The 17,767-nt window shown below is 38.8% G+C and overlaps 1 protein-coding gene across 1 annotated transcript in view; it reads right to left on the bottom strand.

Moving 5' to 3' along the window:
* Positions 1 to 4,322: 4,322 nt before the first annotated feature.
* Positions 4,323 to 17,767, bottom strand: part of OVCH1 (ovochymase 1) — a gene marked incomplete at both ends in the record, with an annotated part of 79,037 nt that continues 65,592 nt past the window's right edge. The window contains 2 exon segments of the mRNA XM_082742434.1: positions 4,323 to 4,487; positions 5,114 to 5,247. Of these exon segments, the coding sequence (XP_082598560.1) occupies positions 4,323 to 4,487; positions 5,114 to 5,247 (299 nt within the window).

Here is a 17,767-nt window from a genome sequence, read left to right as displayed (position 1 = left end):
ATGTGACATCAGCAACAGCAAATTTAAGTCACAAGGACAATTTGTTTTCTAGGCAAAGGGAATCCCTGCAAAATGGGAGGATTTAATGCTCTAGATATGTGTGGAACATTCTAATTACCTGGACAGAAGGACAGGTTCTACTCTGAGGAACTAGGGTAATTTAAAAAGCCTTTATTAAGTGGGTGGGGGGGGTAAGGGTGTGTGGGGGCTGGATAAAACAGATTCAGAGTATACTGAATAATGTATAGAATTGTTGAAGCATTTTTTAAAAAGTGTTGAAGCACTATATTGTACACCTGAACAAACACTATGTTAATTATACAATAAAAATATTTTTTCAAAAAAGTAGTGATATGGAAAGATCTCCAGTATACAGGATCAAATGGGAAAAAAAGAATATGCATTCATGTTTGCATTTATTCGCAGAAAAACACTGGAAGGATATACAATAAAGCAATAAAAATTTTAAAAGGCCTTTAAGTATATTTATATGGTGTAGTATTTTATGTACACAGAAGCATGTGTAAGTTATGAAGTCACATCAATATCTGTGAAGCCATCACCCAACTTAACTAGAAAGTTATTAATAGCATTGAAATGACTTGTGTGCGGTCCCTCCACCGTATTCCACTGCCTTCGCACTACTCCAAATGATAAGCTACATCCCTTGCATCTTTTTAACCATATATGACGTAAGCCTAAGCAAAATCCTGTTTAAGTTTGCTTGTTTTCTGAGTTTTACAATGGTATCTATCTTCTGAAATTTGCTTTTTAAGCCCAACATCGCTTCTAAGATTCATATAAAGAGCCTATGGGCTGTTTCCTATTTTTTACTGCTTTGTGAGTATACTACATTTTGATTTTTCATGCTTCTTGGGGCAGGTCGGGGAGATGTGGAATTCCCCTTGTGCTGATATTAACATTTCTATAAACAGTCTTGTTCATGGTCATGGTTTCCCTAAGACACTGCTCTCAAACCTGACTGCACATTAGAATCATGCCAGGAGCGTTAAAAAAAAATCATTCCCCACGCTCCAGAGTTCACATTTAATGGCAGCCACGGGTGAAGACAGTGCCCTAGGGCATATACCTAGAGATAGAATTGCAGACTCAGAGGATACTGGCATCTTCAATTTTCTCTGGGTTTTCCAAAGCTGGAGCACCTGATCATACCCCAGCTCCACCAGTGGTGAGAAAAGTCTCCCCACACATACCCCAGCTCTCATGTTTATATTGTCACACTGTTGCAGGTGTTCGCCAACTTAGAGAAAGCAAAATGGCATTGCTTCTTGCTTTTCTATTCTTTTCTACTGGTCAGTTCATCTCTGCAGCAATACTGAACTTGCTGTCTTAATTCCTATAGCTTCCTTGCCTATTACAGGTCTCTCACTTTATTCTGCATCTTTTAAAGAGTTTTTTTGCAGGTGTTTTGGTCCCAGCAGTTGTTCATGTTGCTATTATTTGACAATTTACTCTTATTTTATAAATATCTGTGGGGAATAGAAAAATGAATGCGATCATCTGACAATACAGTTGAGAGCAAGATGAAATCAGGATAAGTGCTAAACACTATAAATCTTTAGAGAGAATCAGATATTTGTTAGGATTAAGTTGTTCATGCTTTCTTGAATTGACAACATGCATGAAATGCTGTAACTATATTACTGAAAATTATATGAAAGAAACAAGGTGGGGGAGTTAGAAGAAATGAAGTAATCCAGTTTATGGCTTAAGAATGAACAAACACATTTCCCAATAATCCAAATGGCAGGAGAAATTCCTAGTATGTGGAGTTGTTGATAGGAAACTAGTTTGATACAGATTTCTTTTTTTTTTTCTTTTTTTTTTTATTTATTTGACAGAGATCACAAGCAGGCAGAGAGAGAGGAGGAAGCAGGCTCCCCACTGAGCAGAGAACCAGATGCTGGGCTCGATCCCAGGACCCTGAGATCATGACTTGAGGGGAAGGCAGAGGCTTAACCCAGTGAGCCACCCAGGCACCCCTGATACAGATTTCTTTAACATAAGAGATTAGTGTATAGAACTTTAAAACAAAAATCAACCAACACTTGAGCTCAAATCTTACTTCTGCATAACCTTTACCCATTCCTGAAAAAGTGTTGGTTGTTCTCTCCTGGGCTGCCAGCTCCCACAGCTAGTAATTATCTTTGTATGTCATTTTTCTCCACTACAGCAAGATTCTTAAGATGAGGGAAACTTCTTTCTTTCTGGTGCCATCTGCCACATAGTAGGTGCTCAAAATGGATATTTTTTGATACATATATAAAGAATTAGGTAATGAGATCTCTAATTCCTTTAAATTTGGCTCAGTGACTCTTACCTAATAGACCCATTTACACAGTGGATCACAATCCGGTCCATGTACAGCTTGACCTTGCAACCTAAATGCCAACAGGAGAGCTCTTGGAAAGGTCAGAGTAAGAAAGTGAATGCCCCTCTTCGACTGAATTGTAGAGGCAGGGCAAGTAAAGCAGTCTAACACTCCTAATCCCACAGAGAAAAGATTCAGTAGAGAAGTATTTAAAAATTACTGCCAACTGAAGCCGAAAACCAAGCACTACATAGTTTCTGACCCTTGTGAAAACTGGGCAGCTTCCCGAGTGGTACGCAGACCACTAACGCGCTCCCACTCCCGACAGGGCCCTACAGTATCACCACCATGGTGCTGTCCTACAAGATCACAATGGAGATCGTGGCTGCACCAGAATGAACCACCAGCAAATCATACTGAGAAGCAAAAAGGCTTTAGACAGGTTTGACACTTCAATACAGCCCGTTCCTTTTCATGTCACCAGATTAAGAAAATAGATGAGAAGAACTCAGGGAGACAAAGTAAAAATAGTACAAAATGGATTAACATAAGAATTAGAGAATCCTTATTGCAAATCTCCTCTTCCATTTTACTCAGAGTTCCTGTTAAAAAAAAAAAAAAAGGCACAATTTAAATCAATGCAGGTGGTTGGGACCAATATTCATGGAGGAAGCTTTTACTAAATCCTAGGAATTTATAATGCTTCTTCTCTGCCACACTGGCAAAAGAGAGCAGAGGTTGAAAGAGGGTGTGTGGGGTGAGGACAAAGAAATGACAGAAAGAGAAAGAAAAATCAGAGAGAAAGAGAATGTATATTTATTGTTTACTTCCTTATGCGGCGCTCTTTCGTTAGATTATATGGGTGCTTACCTATATACCTTTCTCTCCTTCTCTTCCTGAATGCTATAATCTTGGAAACCAAATGATAAATCTTGGTGGAAGTGTATAAAATAAGAAAAAAATAGTTGTCACAGGCCCTCATTATGTGTAGTCTTTATTTCTGTGGTGGACTTTGGCATTTAATCTCCTGCCTTTGGGGCCTTCCTTACTTCCTTCCCCCTTATTCTTGACTATAGAAAGATGAGGGTAATCATTAGCTGAGGTTCAAATAAATTAACTTTTTTTTTTTTAATATTTTAATGATTGTATAGAGACAGTGCAAGTAGTGTGGCAGAAAGAGGGAGAAGGAGAAGCAGCAGACTCCCCGCTGAGCAAGGAGCCTGAGTTGGGGCTTCATCCCATGACCCTGGGATCATGACCTGAGGCAGCCACTTAACCAACTGAGCCACCCAGGTGCCCCTAAATTAATGGTTTTGTAAACAATTGAGATATTCTAAAATTTTATCTGAAAATTTAAAAATCAAGTGATCAGATTGATAAGTAATTTCTTAAAGGTTCATTGTTCACTGAAGCTCTGAAACATAGAGGAACCTTTCCTATCTGTGCTCAGGGTACTCTTCCATGTGAGCAAAATTAAGAATTAAATGGACTGGGAGTGCCATGGTCATGATCCAGTCATGATCCCGGATCGAGTCCCACATCAGGCTCCTTGCTCAGGAGGGAGCCTGCTTCTCCCTCTCCCTCTGCCTGCTGCTCCACCTGCTTGTACTCTGTCAATAAATAAAATCTTAAAAAAAAAAAAAAAGATATGTACTGAATAATATTATACTTTATATCTTCTAATGTTTACCAAACTAGAAAAGAGAGTAACAGTGTATACGATGGTATTCATAATGACATATACACCGTACACTAAATATGAATTCAATGACATTTCAGATTATACATTCCCAGGAGGCATGACTCAACTTTGGCTTTCCGTGTTCACTAGATGGGCGTGCACAGCAAACCCAAGCTCTCAATCACAAGGGTTGGAAGAAGTGACATGGAGTCTTTCGCACTAAAACGAGAGACTTATTTTTCAGGTATACTGTGAGGGGCTTCCTTTCCCATTTATGAATGCAATCCCACCAGGCTCTTCTTTCAGTGATCACACTTCTCCTCCAGTGACAGATGCGATCCAGTCCCTGTAGGCAGAAATTCTGGCAAAGACTGTGGGTGCCGTGGGCTGGCAGTTCCTGCTGCCCCAACTCACAATACCGATGAGCTCATACTGTCCGTTGTGGACACATTGCAGCAGTCCTCCAGAATCTCCCTGCAACCCGCAAGAAGAGAAGTTCTCCTGGTTATTTGATTCATGGTCGATGCTAACCTCCACTGCAGAGGTGATCAGACAGTGCCTAAGTCATTCCCTCATCTCGGATTTCTGCTCGCAACAGCAGAGAGAACTCGGCAGTTGGTGGATGTTACAGATCTCTGAATCAGATCAAAATCTGTATTTTCAAAGGGTAGCTAAAAGGGTACATTTAGCACAGTCATTTAATGCTGACAGTAGACTGTGCCTTGCAGAAAGTTTCAAGCATCTACTGAATATCAGTGACTAAATGATGGTTTTGAGTTACAGGAAAGTATCTTCATATTTTCAATGCTATGAGAAGTAAATTCTTTCAGCTGTGAAGTTGAGCCATAATAAATTATTTTTATAGGTCAAAAACAGCTGAATATCCTCAATTTCACATAGTCAACCGAACAAATGAATGAGCAATTCCTTTTGATACTTCAGGTATCAAATTAGCTATGACAGTACATCAGCTTAGCAACACACTTACTCTTCTCGCTTTTAAAACTACCATCTATTTTCTAACTCTGTATGGCCAGCAAACACCGATTTATGACACACTGAGGCAGACAACCGCACTTGTCAATGCGTCCTCGAATTACCATGCATGAGGATGAGCCCGCAGCCCTTCTGCATATGTCGCTGTTTTTAATATCCAGGCCCCAGTAGCTTTGACAAGATGTGCTGCTGATCAGTGGTACCACTGCCTCCTGCACAGTTTCAGAAATTTCGTCTTCTAGTAGAAAAGGAATAAAACATATAACCGAGGCAAATGCAAAGGGTAAAACAAAAATCGTCCTATATACAGATTCTGAGGGTCATCCCACCATTCTCTCCTGTCAGCATGGTAATGATGTTGTTAGGTGGTTTGTAAAAAGCCGGCATTACTCCATGGTGGCTGATACAACAGCGACATCAAATGACACTCTATGTGGGTTCTTCTGTCTTGAGTACAGTGCTGAAGACAGAAAAAGACTATATAGAAGGAGGAAGGAAGTTCGCTCCCAAATCAGTTGTTGTTAAAGCAAACAATACATTTCATGTTTTGCGTGTCAGTTCTAGATTTCCTTGGTTTCACGGAGCTCTTACTCTTTTGACTTGAATTCACGTTTAAGTGTTGACAATGGAGGTGACAACTGAAATTGCCTTCTGACTTACTCTTTAGTGTATTGGATATTGGATGTTTGTAACTTGTTAACTCAGTTGTAGAATGTGGTGGAAGTAAGACCTGAGCCATGGGTTTGACCTTTACGTAGACTATTTTCAGATAAACTTTACCATTTATACCAGCCTCTCATTTCAGAAAAATGCCTCACATCTTTGAAATAGGCTTGTAACTTGAAGAGAAGGTTTTCACTGTAGCAGCACCTATACTGTTGTGAAAGCAAGTGCGTTCACAGCACAACTGGGTAGTAATTACATATAAGTAGTCAGTAAAAATCACATATAAATATTAGGTAAAAAATTAATAGATATCCTCCAACACAAGTTTTCACAAGTATCCATGAGCTCATTTCAATGAACTAGTATTATTGAATATTATGTCCTAAAGCCCTAGTAGTCACCTTTAGATCCATTATAAAAAAGATTTTTTCTATTATTGTTCCTATTAAAAACATAGAAAAACTGAACATGAACAAACAGTAAACTCAGATTTCACAAGAATTTGTTTCGATTCTAATCTTGGAAGAGGCAATGCATGTACTCATGATGCGGTTCAGTTATTCCCCATCCAGCAGTCATACGTTTGGAAAATAAGTTTACTTTATCGTCTTTCCCTGGCAAACAGATTAGAGATACAAACTCTCCTAGAATGAGAAAAAGGCAAATATCATTTAGTCCACTGGATTGATATTATCTATATTGTTTCTCTTCTAGTATGGCTCTAAAAATAACTATTTTGACATTTTAACCCTATAGTTTAATAAATACAGAAGGTACCACCTATTAATAACTCAGAAGGGATCATTTCAATTCACATGTAACCTTTTTGTTCCACAGGAAGTATTACCATATCTTCCTAGGACAGTGGAAATACATGGCCTGCGTAGAGATGGTTTCTCAGCTACTAACATTTTTAAAATGCATCTGCCTTTTTGTCCATGTGCTTTTAGGACATCACCTTGTTAAATCTGAGATGACAATGCAGAAGAATAGAATAATCTTTTCTCTTCAACTGTGTTACATGAGGAATGGAGAAAAACCACATTGGTGGCAATGCCAACTTTTAAAATATTTTTGCAGCTTGTGTTTTTATATCTATGTTTGCAGGTGTATTATAAAATATACTAATATATATTTAAACATTCACATTTTTTAATCACCAAAATTTGTACATAATAAATATTTTTTTAAAGATTTTATTTATTTATTTATTTATTTACAAAGGTCACAAGTAGGCAGAGAGGCAGGCAGAGAGAGAGAAGAGGAAGCAGGCTTCCCGCTGAGCATACAGCCCGATGTGGGGCTTGATCCTGGGACCCTGAGATCATGACCTGAGCCAAAGGCAGAGGCTTTAACCCACTAAGCCACCCAGGCACCCCTATATATATAAATATTGTGGCTTTATGTGTATGCCTCTGTGTATATACACTATACATACACATACACACACACATACACACACTGAAGACAGTGTGCCTGTGTTTGCTTTCCCATGCTGTTTGACTTCAGTTTTTTTTTTTTTTAAAGATTTTTTATTTTTTTTATTTGACAGACAGAGATCACAAGTAGACAGAGAGGCAGGCAGAGAGAGAGAGGGAAGCAGGCTCCCCGCCAAGCAGAGAAGCCCGATGCGGGGCTCGGTCCCGGGACCCCGAGACCATGACCCGAGCCGAAGGCAGAGGCTTTAACCCACTGAGCCACCCAGGCACCCCATGTTTGACTTCAGTTTTATCCAGACTTTTACACATTTAAATGTTTTAACAGAACTGCAATCCTAGACCTTTTATTTCAATGATTTGTCCTTTATTTTTTCCTGCTATCTCTAAATAAAATCACATAAAACTCTAACTTGTTTATTGTTTTCCTTCTCTCCTCTCTACACACATGCTAACTGAATCCAAATCTCGTTATGCCATCTTCACAGATAATCATTGCTCTATCACTTCCTGCCAAGTTTCCTTGAGCTAAAATATTTTCCCTCTACCAACATTTTTTTTTTAATCAGTCATTTTTCTTATTCCGTTTTTTTTTTTTTTTTTTTTCATTTACTAGATTATGGTCATATCATTTCTGCCCTTGCATACAGACCTCCCGGATCATTTTTTTACTAGCACATAGTATTTAGATACTCTACCCAGAATGTACTACAATTTGTTAAATCCCCCTGGCAAACATTTAGACTATTTAATTTTGTTTCTCCTTAAAAACAGCATCAAGCATCCTAGATCATCAATCTGAGCATTAGTGCCAGTACCTGTGGAAAATAGAATTGCTGGAGCAGGAAGCATACCCTTTAAAAATTAACAGATATTGCCAAATTGCCTCATTTTGGACCAAAAAAAAAAAAAAAAAGATGGGTCAACTTGCACTCTACCCAGCTATGTTTATAATCTAGAAATCTAGAAGTGTGTTAGGAATCTTGAAAATAGTTATACCCTAAATCTAACAATGCTACTTCTGGGAAATTTATTTTAAGGCAAGCCTAGACCTGGAAAAATATATATGTAAGGATAGTCAATCCAGCATTATTTAAATAAAAAAAGAAACAGCCTACTTTTAAGAATTGTGGAAAGGCTACTACATAGCCATTAAAAATTACATTTTAAAAGAAATTTTTAATAATATGAAGCAATGCTAATAAGTGAAAAATCAGGATAAAACTCATAATAGGTATATTAAAATTATTTAAGTACACATAGAGTGAGTAGTGTAAAAAAAAACAGGAAAGAAACAGGCCAAATGTTCACATGATGGCCAGGGTGAGGTGGTGAGGATGAAAATCATATGTAGAAATTGTATTGTTTCTAATGGGAAAAAGGCTATTTCTCTCTCTCACCACTGAATAGAAATGAATGGGTACAGATTGAGTAAGCTAACTAAATATTTAGGGGGAAGAGGAACAGAAAGGTTCATGCTGGTGTTGACATCAGGTGGTGCTGAGTGGAAAGCAAGGTCCTTGGAGACCAGAAAAAAGGGAGGCAGGGCAGGATAAAGGGTAAAATGAGAATGGCTGAAAAAAGGGACTGTCTGTAGTGACTACTGTGGATATTGGAAAAAGGAAATAGGCACACAAGCATTGCAGATGGTACTGAAACTGGAAACTGCAAGTTTCTAACCCAGACCTCACCAATGATCTTTTTCTAGAAGAGTGGTTCTCAACTTCGGCTGCTCATTGAAATCTCCAAGGGTAGTTTACAAAATACTGGTCTAGATTCAGCAAAATGTGGGATACAAGATCAACATACAGAAGTCAATCACATTTCATGTAGAATTTAAAATTAAAAACACACTATTTATAATCACTGTGACGAAAGTGTAATGCTTAGATATGTATATACTTAGCAAAATATATACAGGATCTGTGCAACAAAAATAGCAATATTCTGGTGAAAGAAATCAAGTAAGACCTAAATAAATACAGAAATACATTGTGTTCACGAGTCGAAAGACTAGTAAAGATGTCAGTTCTCCCTCAAGTGATCTACAGGTTTAATATAATTCCTATCAAAATCACAGGAAGTGTTGTAGAGATATTATTTTAAAATTTACATTTAAAGGTACAAGTCTTAGAACTGCTAAGACAATCTTGAAAAAGAATAAGTTGAGAGGAATCACTTTTTAATATAAACACTATTATATAGCTACAGTAATCAAGACTGTGTGGTACCAGAGAAAGGTAAAAGACACAGATTGACAGACTAGAGATCCCAGAAATAGACCCATACAAATATCCTCAGCTGATTTTTCACAAAGACACAAAAAAGCAACTCGATGGAAGAAAGACAGTGTTTTCAACAGATGTTACTGGCACAACTGGACATCCCCAAAACCTTAAACCTTATACAAAAATTAATTAAAAATGGATCATGAAGTTTAATGTAAAATACACAAATTTTAGAGAAATAGGATGATTCTTCAGCATCTAAGGCTAGGCAAAGAGTTCCTAGAGTTGACGCCTGAAGCAAAATCCATAAAAGGAAAATGGAGGAATTGGGCTTCATCAAAAGTAAAACCTTTGCTTTGTGAAAGACCCTGTAGGAGGATCTACAGACTGGGAGATGAGTACAGACTAGAAGAAAATATTTGCTAATGATGTATCTGCCAAAGCAGTAGAATCCAGAATATATAAAGAATTCTTCAATTCCACAATATGAAAAACCATCCAATTAGAAATTTGGCAAAAGCTATGAAGAGACATTTCATTAAAGAGGGTTTTTAAAATGGCAAATAGGCACATGAACAGACGTTCAGCATTATTAGCCATTAAGGAGATACAAATTAAAGTTACAATAACATATCACTATCAGATGCCTTTAAAAAATAGTGACAAGAGCAAATGCTCATGAAGATGCAGAGAAATTAGATCACTCCTACATCTCTGGTGGGATATACAATGCTACTAGGACTCGAAAAATAGTTTGGCAGTTGGTATAAAACTGAAACGCATCTAGGACCCAGCAATTACACTCAGGCATTTATCCCACAGAAATGAAAACATCTGTTCAATTTTATTCACACAAAACCTATACACAGGGCGCCTGGGTGGCTCAGTCGGGTAAGTGTCTGCCTTCAGCTCAGGTCAGGATCCCAGGGTCCTGGGACTGTGTCCCACATGGGACTCCCTGCTCAGTGGGGAGCCTGCTTCTCTCATGAATAAATACATAAAATCCTATAAAACAACAAACAAACAAAAAACCAAAAACCTATACACAAATGTTCATGGGAGCTTTATCTGGAATACCCAAAAACTGGAAACAACCCAGATATTCTTCAACAGATGAACGGTTAAACTTTTATGAATGGTTAAACATTCGTATTGTGGACTCCTACTCAGCAGTAAAAAGGAATGAACTACCGATATATGGAACAATATGAATAAATCTCCAGGGTATTAGGCTGAGTGAAAAAAAAGTTAATCTCTGATGTTTACAAGACTGTGTAATTCCATGTATATAACATTCTTGAAATGACAAAATTACAGAAACAGAACAGCTTCCTGAATGCCAGAGGTCTGGTGGGGAGGAGGAAATGCGTATTGCTATAAAAGGACAACTTATCACCTGTGGTGATAGGAATGTCCTTATTTCAACTGTCTCATGTCAATATACTGCAAGATGTTTAAATTGGTGAAAAAGGGGTAAAAAGTATATTGGTCTGTCTGTATTTCAGAATGGGAATCTATGATTATCTCAATATAAAAAATGTTTAAGATAATTTAATAAGCAAAATAAGGAATAAACAATACTGAAGCCAGGTCTCTACTTCTGAGACTGATAAATTGGTCCAAATTGCAACCTGGTCTATGATTTTTGCTTTGTTTTTTAAGCAACCCAGGAGATTGTAATGCAAAGCCGAGATGAAACAGCACTGTTCTAGAGGCTCTCGCTGACTCACTTATAAAAGCACAGAAAGCAAAGGGCAAGCTGAGACCAGACTGGAGTTTGCGGGATGGATCCACTGAAGGGAAGTGAGGCTATTGGCAGGGGAACAGCTGAAGAAATCAGAAACAAAGGAGAGAGTTGGAAGAAAGCAGGAACAGTGCCCCAGAGCCTTAGGAATCCTCAGAAAGGCAGTAGTGTGAAAGTGGGGACTGACCACGGGCCTTAGTTCTACTCCCCATCCCCAAATTTACTTTCTCATTGAAAGTGCATCCTGCTAAGTAGGCAGGAGGGCTACTGTTACTCCTTTTCTACCGATGATCAGCTGAGGCTCAGAGAAGTTACATAACCAGCCCAAGACGACCATCACGTGGCCACTTTGTGACAGAGCCAAGAACAATTCCTCACTACGTGTTCACATCAGCTGTGGTTTAAATAAACGTTAAAAAAGAGTAAGATTTTACTAAGCCATAGAGGTACAGACAGTGGGACATCGGATGGGTCAAACTGCTGTTTTAAGCATTTGGGTAAACCTCACCTAAAAGTGGGTCTCAGAATAAATTAGGGCAAGGTGAAAAACATATTTCTTTGAAATCTTCTCTAGACCTCCATCAATTAAAGACATATAAAAGTCAAACATTTGGGCAGGTGCTTCAGCTTTGAGGGAAAGGGGCTTAGAATATCAGAAAGTTTGGAAATTGTGACTTTCAGAAGTACATACGGCACTTCTAAGGAAGATGGAAGAGAAAAACCACAGGGCAAAGCCTCAAAATACGGAGCGGAGTTATCCCTACTGACTGAGTTCAACAGGTTTGTCCAGCTGCAGCAAGGAGAGATCATCAAGATCATCAGTGAGAGGGAAGGGCGCAAAGTCAGGGTGAGTGTAGACAGCTTTCACTGATACCAGATCGCCATTTCTGGTGTTTGAGAGGGAACTTATTACCAGGCCATCTGTGACAGTACTTGTCATAAGAAAAAGGAATGGGGGACATAGATACCACTTTTAATGAGGTCATACTTTTTCAAAATTACTAAAAATACATTCTCTAACATTTCCCATCTATGTTAAAATCTTTGTTATCTGGAATTCTTAGAAAATGGGGGTTTCGGGGCGCCTGGGTGGCTCAGTGAGTTAAGCCTCTGCCTTTGGCTCAGGTCATGGTCTCAGGGTCCTGGGATCAAGCCCTACATCGGGCTTTCTGCTCAGCGGGGAGCCTGCTTCCCCCTCTCTCTCTGCCTGCCTCTGCCTACTTGTGATCTCTCTCTCTCTGTCAAATAAATAAATGAAATCTTAAAAAAAAAAGAAAGAAAAGAAAATGGGGGTTTCTTATTAATTGGATCCTTGAGAAAAATTAAGATATCTACTCTCTTGCCTTCATAACATCAAACAAAAAATGATTTAGTATTTCTTAACAAGATTCATGATGCCTCAGGGTAATGATTCTATGTATTACTACAATCATATTAAACATTATACGACATATAATGGTCACTGAAACGTATTCTGGAAGTTATAGATACTCTAGTCCCTAAAACAATGTTTCTCAAAGAAATGTCTAGAAACCACATGCATTAAATCTGGCAGTGCCTTAAAAATGCAGAATCCCAGAGCGCCTGGGTGGCTCAGTGGGTTAAAGCTTCTGCCTTCAGCTCAGGTCATGGTCCCAGGGTCCTGGGATCGAGCCCCGCACCCGGCTCTGCTGAGCGGGGAGCCTGCTTCCCCCTCTCCCTGCCTGCCTCTCTGCCTACTTGTGATCTGTCTGTCAAATAAATAAAAATCTTTTTAAAAATTTAAAAAATGCAGAATCCCAGACGTAACTCAGTAAGTCAAAATTCAGAATTAAGCTTCTAAGATTTCTTGGCAAACTTTCCAGGTAATATTCAGCACACTAAAGTCTGAAAAGTGCCTTAATAAGGAGAATTTCTTGTGATTACTCTATATCAAAGGAGTTGGGGCATGGTAGAGAAAAGGAGTTTTTGATTTGTTGAAGGTTCCTGCCCACTAAGTTATGGGAGCAGAGGCTTTTATTAGAAAGCCAAGTTTAGAAGTACTGAAACACTGTATCTACTCACTTAAATATGGGCCATCGCTACACTTCTGGGAGGCCAGTATGAAGAACACCAACCTAGATGACTTCTGTAAGGAAGGGGTTTTCAGATATCGCCATACCTCACCGAGACCAAGATTCAGACACAGTTTTTTAAAGTGTTTCTTTTAAAGGACATTCTTTAAAATTAAAATTTTTAAAATTTAAAGAAGAGGGGACTGTTGGGGCACCTGGGTGGCTCAGTGGGTTAAGCCGCTGCCTTCGGCTCAGGTCATGATCTGAGAGTCCTGGGATGGAGTCCCGCATCGGGCTCTCTGCTCATTGAGGAGCCTGCTTCCCCCCTCTCCCTCTGCCTGCCTCTCTGCCTACTTGTGATCTCTCTCTGTCAAATAAATAAATAAAATCTTAAAAAAAAAAAAAAAGAAGAGGGGACTGTTGTTACTCATTAAATAAATTACACAGAGAAGCAGGAGGCACCTTTTAAAACTAAAAGCTCTGGGACGCCTGGGTGGCTCAGTTGGTTGGACGACTGCCTTCGGCTCAGGTCATGATCCCGGAGTCCCAGGATTGAGTCCCGCATCAGGCTCCCAGCTCCATGGGGAGTCTGCTTCGCTCTCTGACCTTCTCCTTGCTCATGCTCTCTCTCACTGTTTCTCTCTCAAGTAAATAAATTAAATCTTTAAAAAAAATAAAAATAATAAAATAAATAAAACCAAAAGCTCTGTCAGTAGTGAATGTGTTAGAGAAGCAGGACATGCCTTGGTCGGGCCACGTTCATTCCTTCACAAGGTGGAGACTGTATGGGTGGGAGATTGCTGCTGCTTGTGCTGCGGGGGAGAGCAGGGGTATGCCCAGCGCCCAGCTCGGGCACCCCCCTCACCACAGGGGCACACACCTAAAGTTACAGGACGCTGTGGTCAGGACCCACTGCCTGGAAATCAGAGCACCTCCACAGAAATGTCCTGACCTGCCGGGGCCATGACCCTGCCGGGGCCACCCGGCCACCCACCATCCAGGGCTCCCCCCACTTAGCAGACAGCACCTGTGTGTTTCTCTCAGACCCTTGCATTAGAAACGGGTCCACAACAGAAATTTCACATGGTTCTTGGGTTGGCTGTTTGCCAGTATTGCTTTCTATGGCTATCTATCTATGGAAAGTAACAACAAAACATTAGAAATACTTATCAAAGTCTGTTAAAATCTCAGAATGGAGAGTTTTATTTCTTTTATAGTTTCAAAACTAGGATTCTCTGCCAGAGAGATTTCTCTTTTCTTCCACTGCCTTTAAAAAGAACAAAAATCAATAAAGTTACCTGAGCATTAATATATACCTCTTTAGACAAATCAGAACAGAAATTAATATAAAAATTTTTGCACTGGGGCACCTGGGTGGCTCAGTGGGTTAAGCCTCTGCCTTCAGCTCAGGTCATGATCTCAGGGTCCTGGGATCGAGTCCCATATCAGGCTCTCTGCTCTGCAGGGAGCCTGCTCCCCCCCCCCCTTTCTGCTTGCCTCTCTGTCCACTTGTGATCTCTCTCTGTCAAATAAATAAAATCTTTAAAAAAAATTTTTTTTTGCACTTCATCATGAAATTACTGGGCACTGTTCCTTCTTTGGCATTATCTGTGTGACACATCTGTATAGAAGTGTATAACGCATCTAGACATATCAAAAGACTTCATACTACATGTATTCCAAATACAATTTATATAGAAAGGAAAAATTTAATGAAAAGTTCTAATAGTATGTTTACTTCAATCTCAGATATAAAAAAGAACTCCACCAGGGAATTAAAAATGAGAGACTTATTCAAGTATATCTTGAAATATGAAGAGAATTAAATAAGCTTCCTCATAGCCTACACTTTGGGAATTTTAAGATATGCTTATTTTTTAAATGATTTGCTTGAGAATTTTTATACCAGAAATCTATTTAAACAAAGTTTCTAGCAGAGTGGATTTGTTTGTTTATTCAATACTTATATCAAAATTCACTTCTACTTTCTCTTCAAATATCTATGAAACATGGATTCCCTCTTCTTTTTGGATATATAGGTAAAAAAAAACTTCAAAATTAAAATATCCTAGATCATAGAAATAAAAACCCCACAAAGGTATTTATTCAACATGTTTTCTGCATTAAGGTTTACTGCCTTACTGTGTGTTTTTACTGCATTTTAATCCATGTATATGGTAACTCTTAGACCTGTGGGCTCTTCATACATGTGCATGACAGCAACATTTTACTAGAATTCAATTTTTTTTTCAACTTACTTCTAAAAAAACCAAACACTTAAAAGAAGAGATGAAGCAGCCTAAATATTTTTAACCATGTGAATGTAGGGTCAGTTTGGAGATGCAGAGATGGAAAGATAAGAGCAATGGAGACAGGGGTGCATGGGTGGCTCAGTCAGTTAGGCATCTGACTCTTGATTTCACCTCAGGTCATGATCTCAGGGTCCTGGGATCGAGCCCTACATCAGGCTCCGTGCTCAGCAGGAGTCTACTTGGAGATTCTCTCTCTTTCTCTTTCTCCCTTCCCACTGCTTGAACTCTCTAAAAATAAATAAATACAACTTTTTTTTAAAAAAAAAAAAGCTATGGAGACAGAAGAAGGGTCAGTAGTTGAGCACTCCTTACACAATTAAAAATCACACCTAAATGATGATGTGCTTCATTAGTCTTTGGCTAAAATCAAGGACTCTTCTAGAACTCATTCCTTCCCCCTATCTTACAAAAGACAAAGCAACATCAAAAAGAACTTTGCATTGGATGCTATTAGAATTCTTTCTAGAATTACACTCCAATCAAGAGAATCTCCTAATAACACACTGATTTGGTTTTTCAACCTTAAACACAATTAATGAAATTCTGGCTTAAAGAGATTGGATAAGTAGAAGGGTCATTACGTGCATTTCTATTTTATGCAGAGTAGTTAGTATATATTCAGCTACAATATTCTTTTTTGGGAGGATTGTCTTTTGGGGGATTTGGGAATTGTTATTTAGTAAAAGAGAGATGGTAACAGAGACATGGAAACACACTGGACTCTACCTTTGTTTCAGCCTCAATGTCCCCATTGGATTTTTTATTTTAAATAGCAACTGCCTGATTTTTATGTTTATCATTATCTCTTAAGTAAAATAACACACACAGAGACACAAGCACACACACCAATTAATGATTACCTCAAATGGTCCATCTAAACTACCAAGATCTTACACCTTAAGGAATGGTTTGAAATGAAGTGACTCTGTTCTGAGTATTAAAGCAGGGTGACTCAGGGACCCTCAAACCAGTATTCCACAGGTTCTACTTTGACATATATGGTATATGCTTTAATAAATATTTTAAATTACTTACCATTGGTAGGCAGTTGGGTCCCCATATTACTTTTTTGTGAATACTTCTGAATTATATCTCCCAAAATAAGTTTAAAACCTCTTTCTCCCACAGACTTATCAGTCTTAAAATTCATAGTCATGTAAGCACCACTGGATATCAAGACAAATTCTTCCTTAGAGACACATAAATGTGCAGCAATGTGAGATATATGTAGTAATTAAAATATTTCTCCTATATAGTAACACGGGTAAAAGAAGGCAAGGAGGGAACATCAAATTCCAACCTGTTAATATTGCAAAGGAATATTGCAAAGGAATGATTATCAATAATGTAAACTCAAGATTTGTGGAATGGAATCCATGATTTGGCTGCAGTGATGGGAGGGTACATATTTTAGATGATTGAAGGAAAAAGAGCAGGCCAGCATTTGCTATGAAATGCTAAACAACTCTATGGCAATCTGGGATCAGAAGGAAGAGAGAAGAGGCATGTTGGTCAAGGCAAATGTACAGAGAAACAAAAGTAACAGGACAGTGTTTTGAAGTTTGGGCCATACTGTCACCCTGCCCACAATTTCCTAGGTTGAAATTCTAAGCCCAAATGTGATGGTATTAGGAGGTGGGGCCCCTCGGAAGTGACTAGTCACAAGGGGGGAAGCCCTTAGGAATGGATCTAGAGCCCTTATAAAGGAGACCCAGAGAACTCTCTCACTCTTTTTTTTGCCCTGTGAGGGCAGAGCAGAAAAGACTATGAATCCAGAAGCGAGTTCTTACCAGACACCAAATCTTGGACTTCCCAGCCTCCAGAACTGTGAGAAAGAAATGATGGCTGTTGAAGCCACCCTGTTTGTAGTATTTTTGTTATAGCAGCCAAAACTGGCTAAGACACGCAGGCTGCCTAAATGCAGACTAATGATGATCCTTTCTTAACTCAGAAATACAAGTTGGTCAAAGGGAGTCCTGACAGTAATAAGACATCTGCTGTAAGTCACCTGTACATGCTGTAATTTCAATTCTCTCAAACAGTGATACATTATTGCTTTGTTTTAAAGGTAATGTTATTTCAACAATCAGATGAGGAACGATAGAGAATAGCGGAAGAGTGAACCTCTACATCCTTCTTACCGTTGCAGAATCTGTCTGGTGAACCCAATATGATGGGGAACTTCTGGGATGCACCATGTCAAGGAAAAGGACTCTGGGTAGAGTCAGCAAACATGCCAGAATTTTAAAATAATGTAAATGGGAATAGGTTACTGCTTTAAAAAAAATTTTTTTTAAGATGTGGGAGTGAGGGAAGATGGATATAAGTCAGAGAAAACA

This window comes from Mustela nivalis, assembly GCF_964662115.1.
Source record: "Mustela nivalis genome assembly, chromosome: 7".
Lineage (NCBI taxonomy): Eukaryota > Metazoa > Chordata > Mammalia > Carnivora > Mustelidae > Mustela > Mustela nivalis.
Note: the sequence above shows the minus strand (reverse complement) of the source record. Positions and strands in the feature narration are given on the sequence as shown.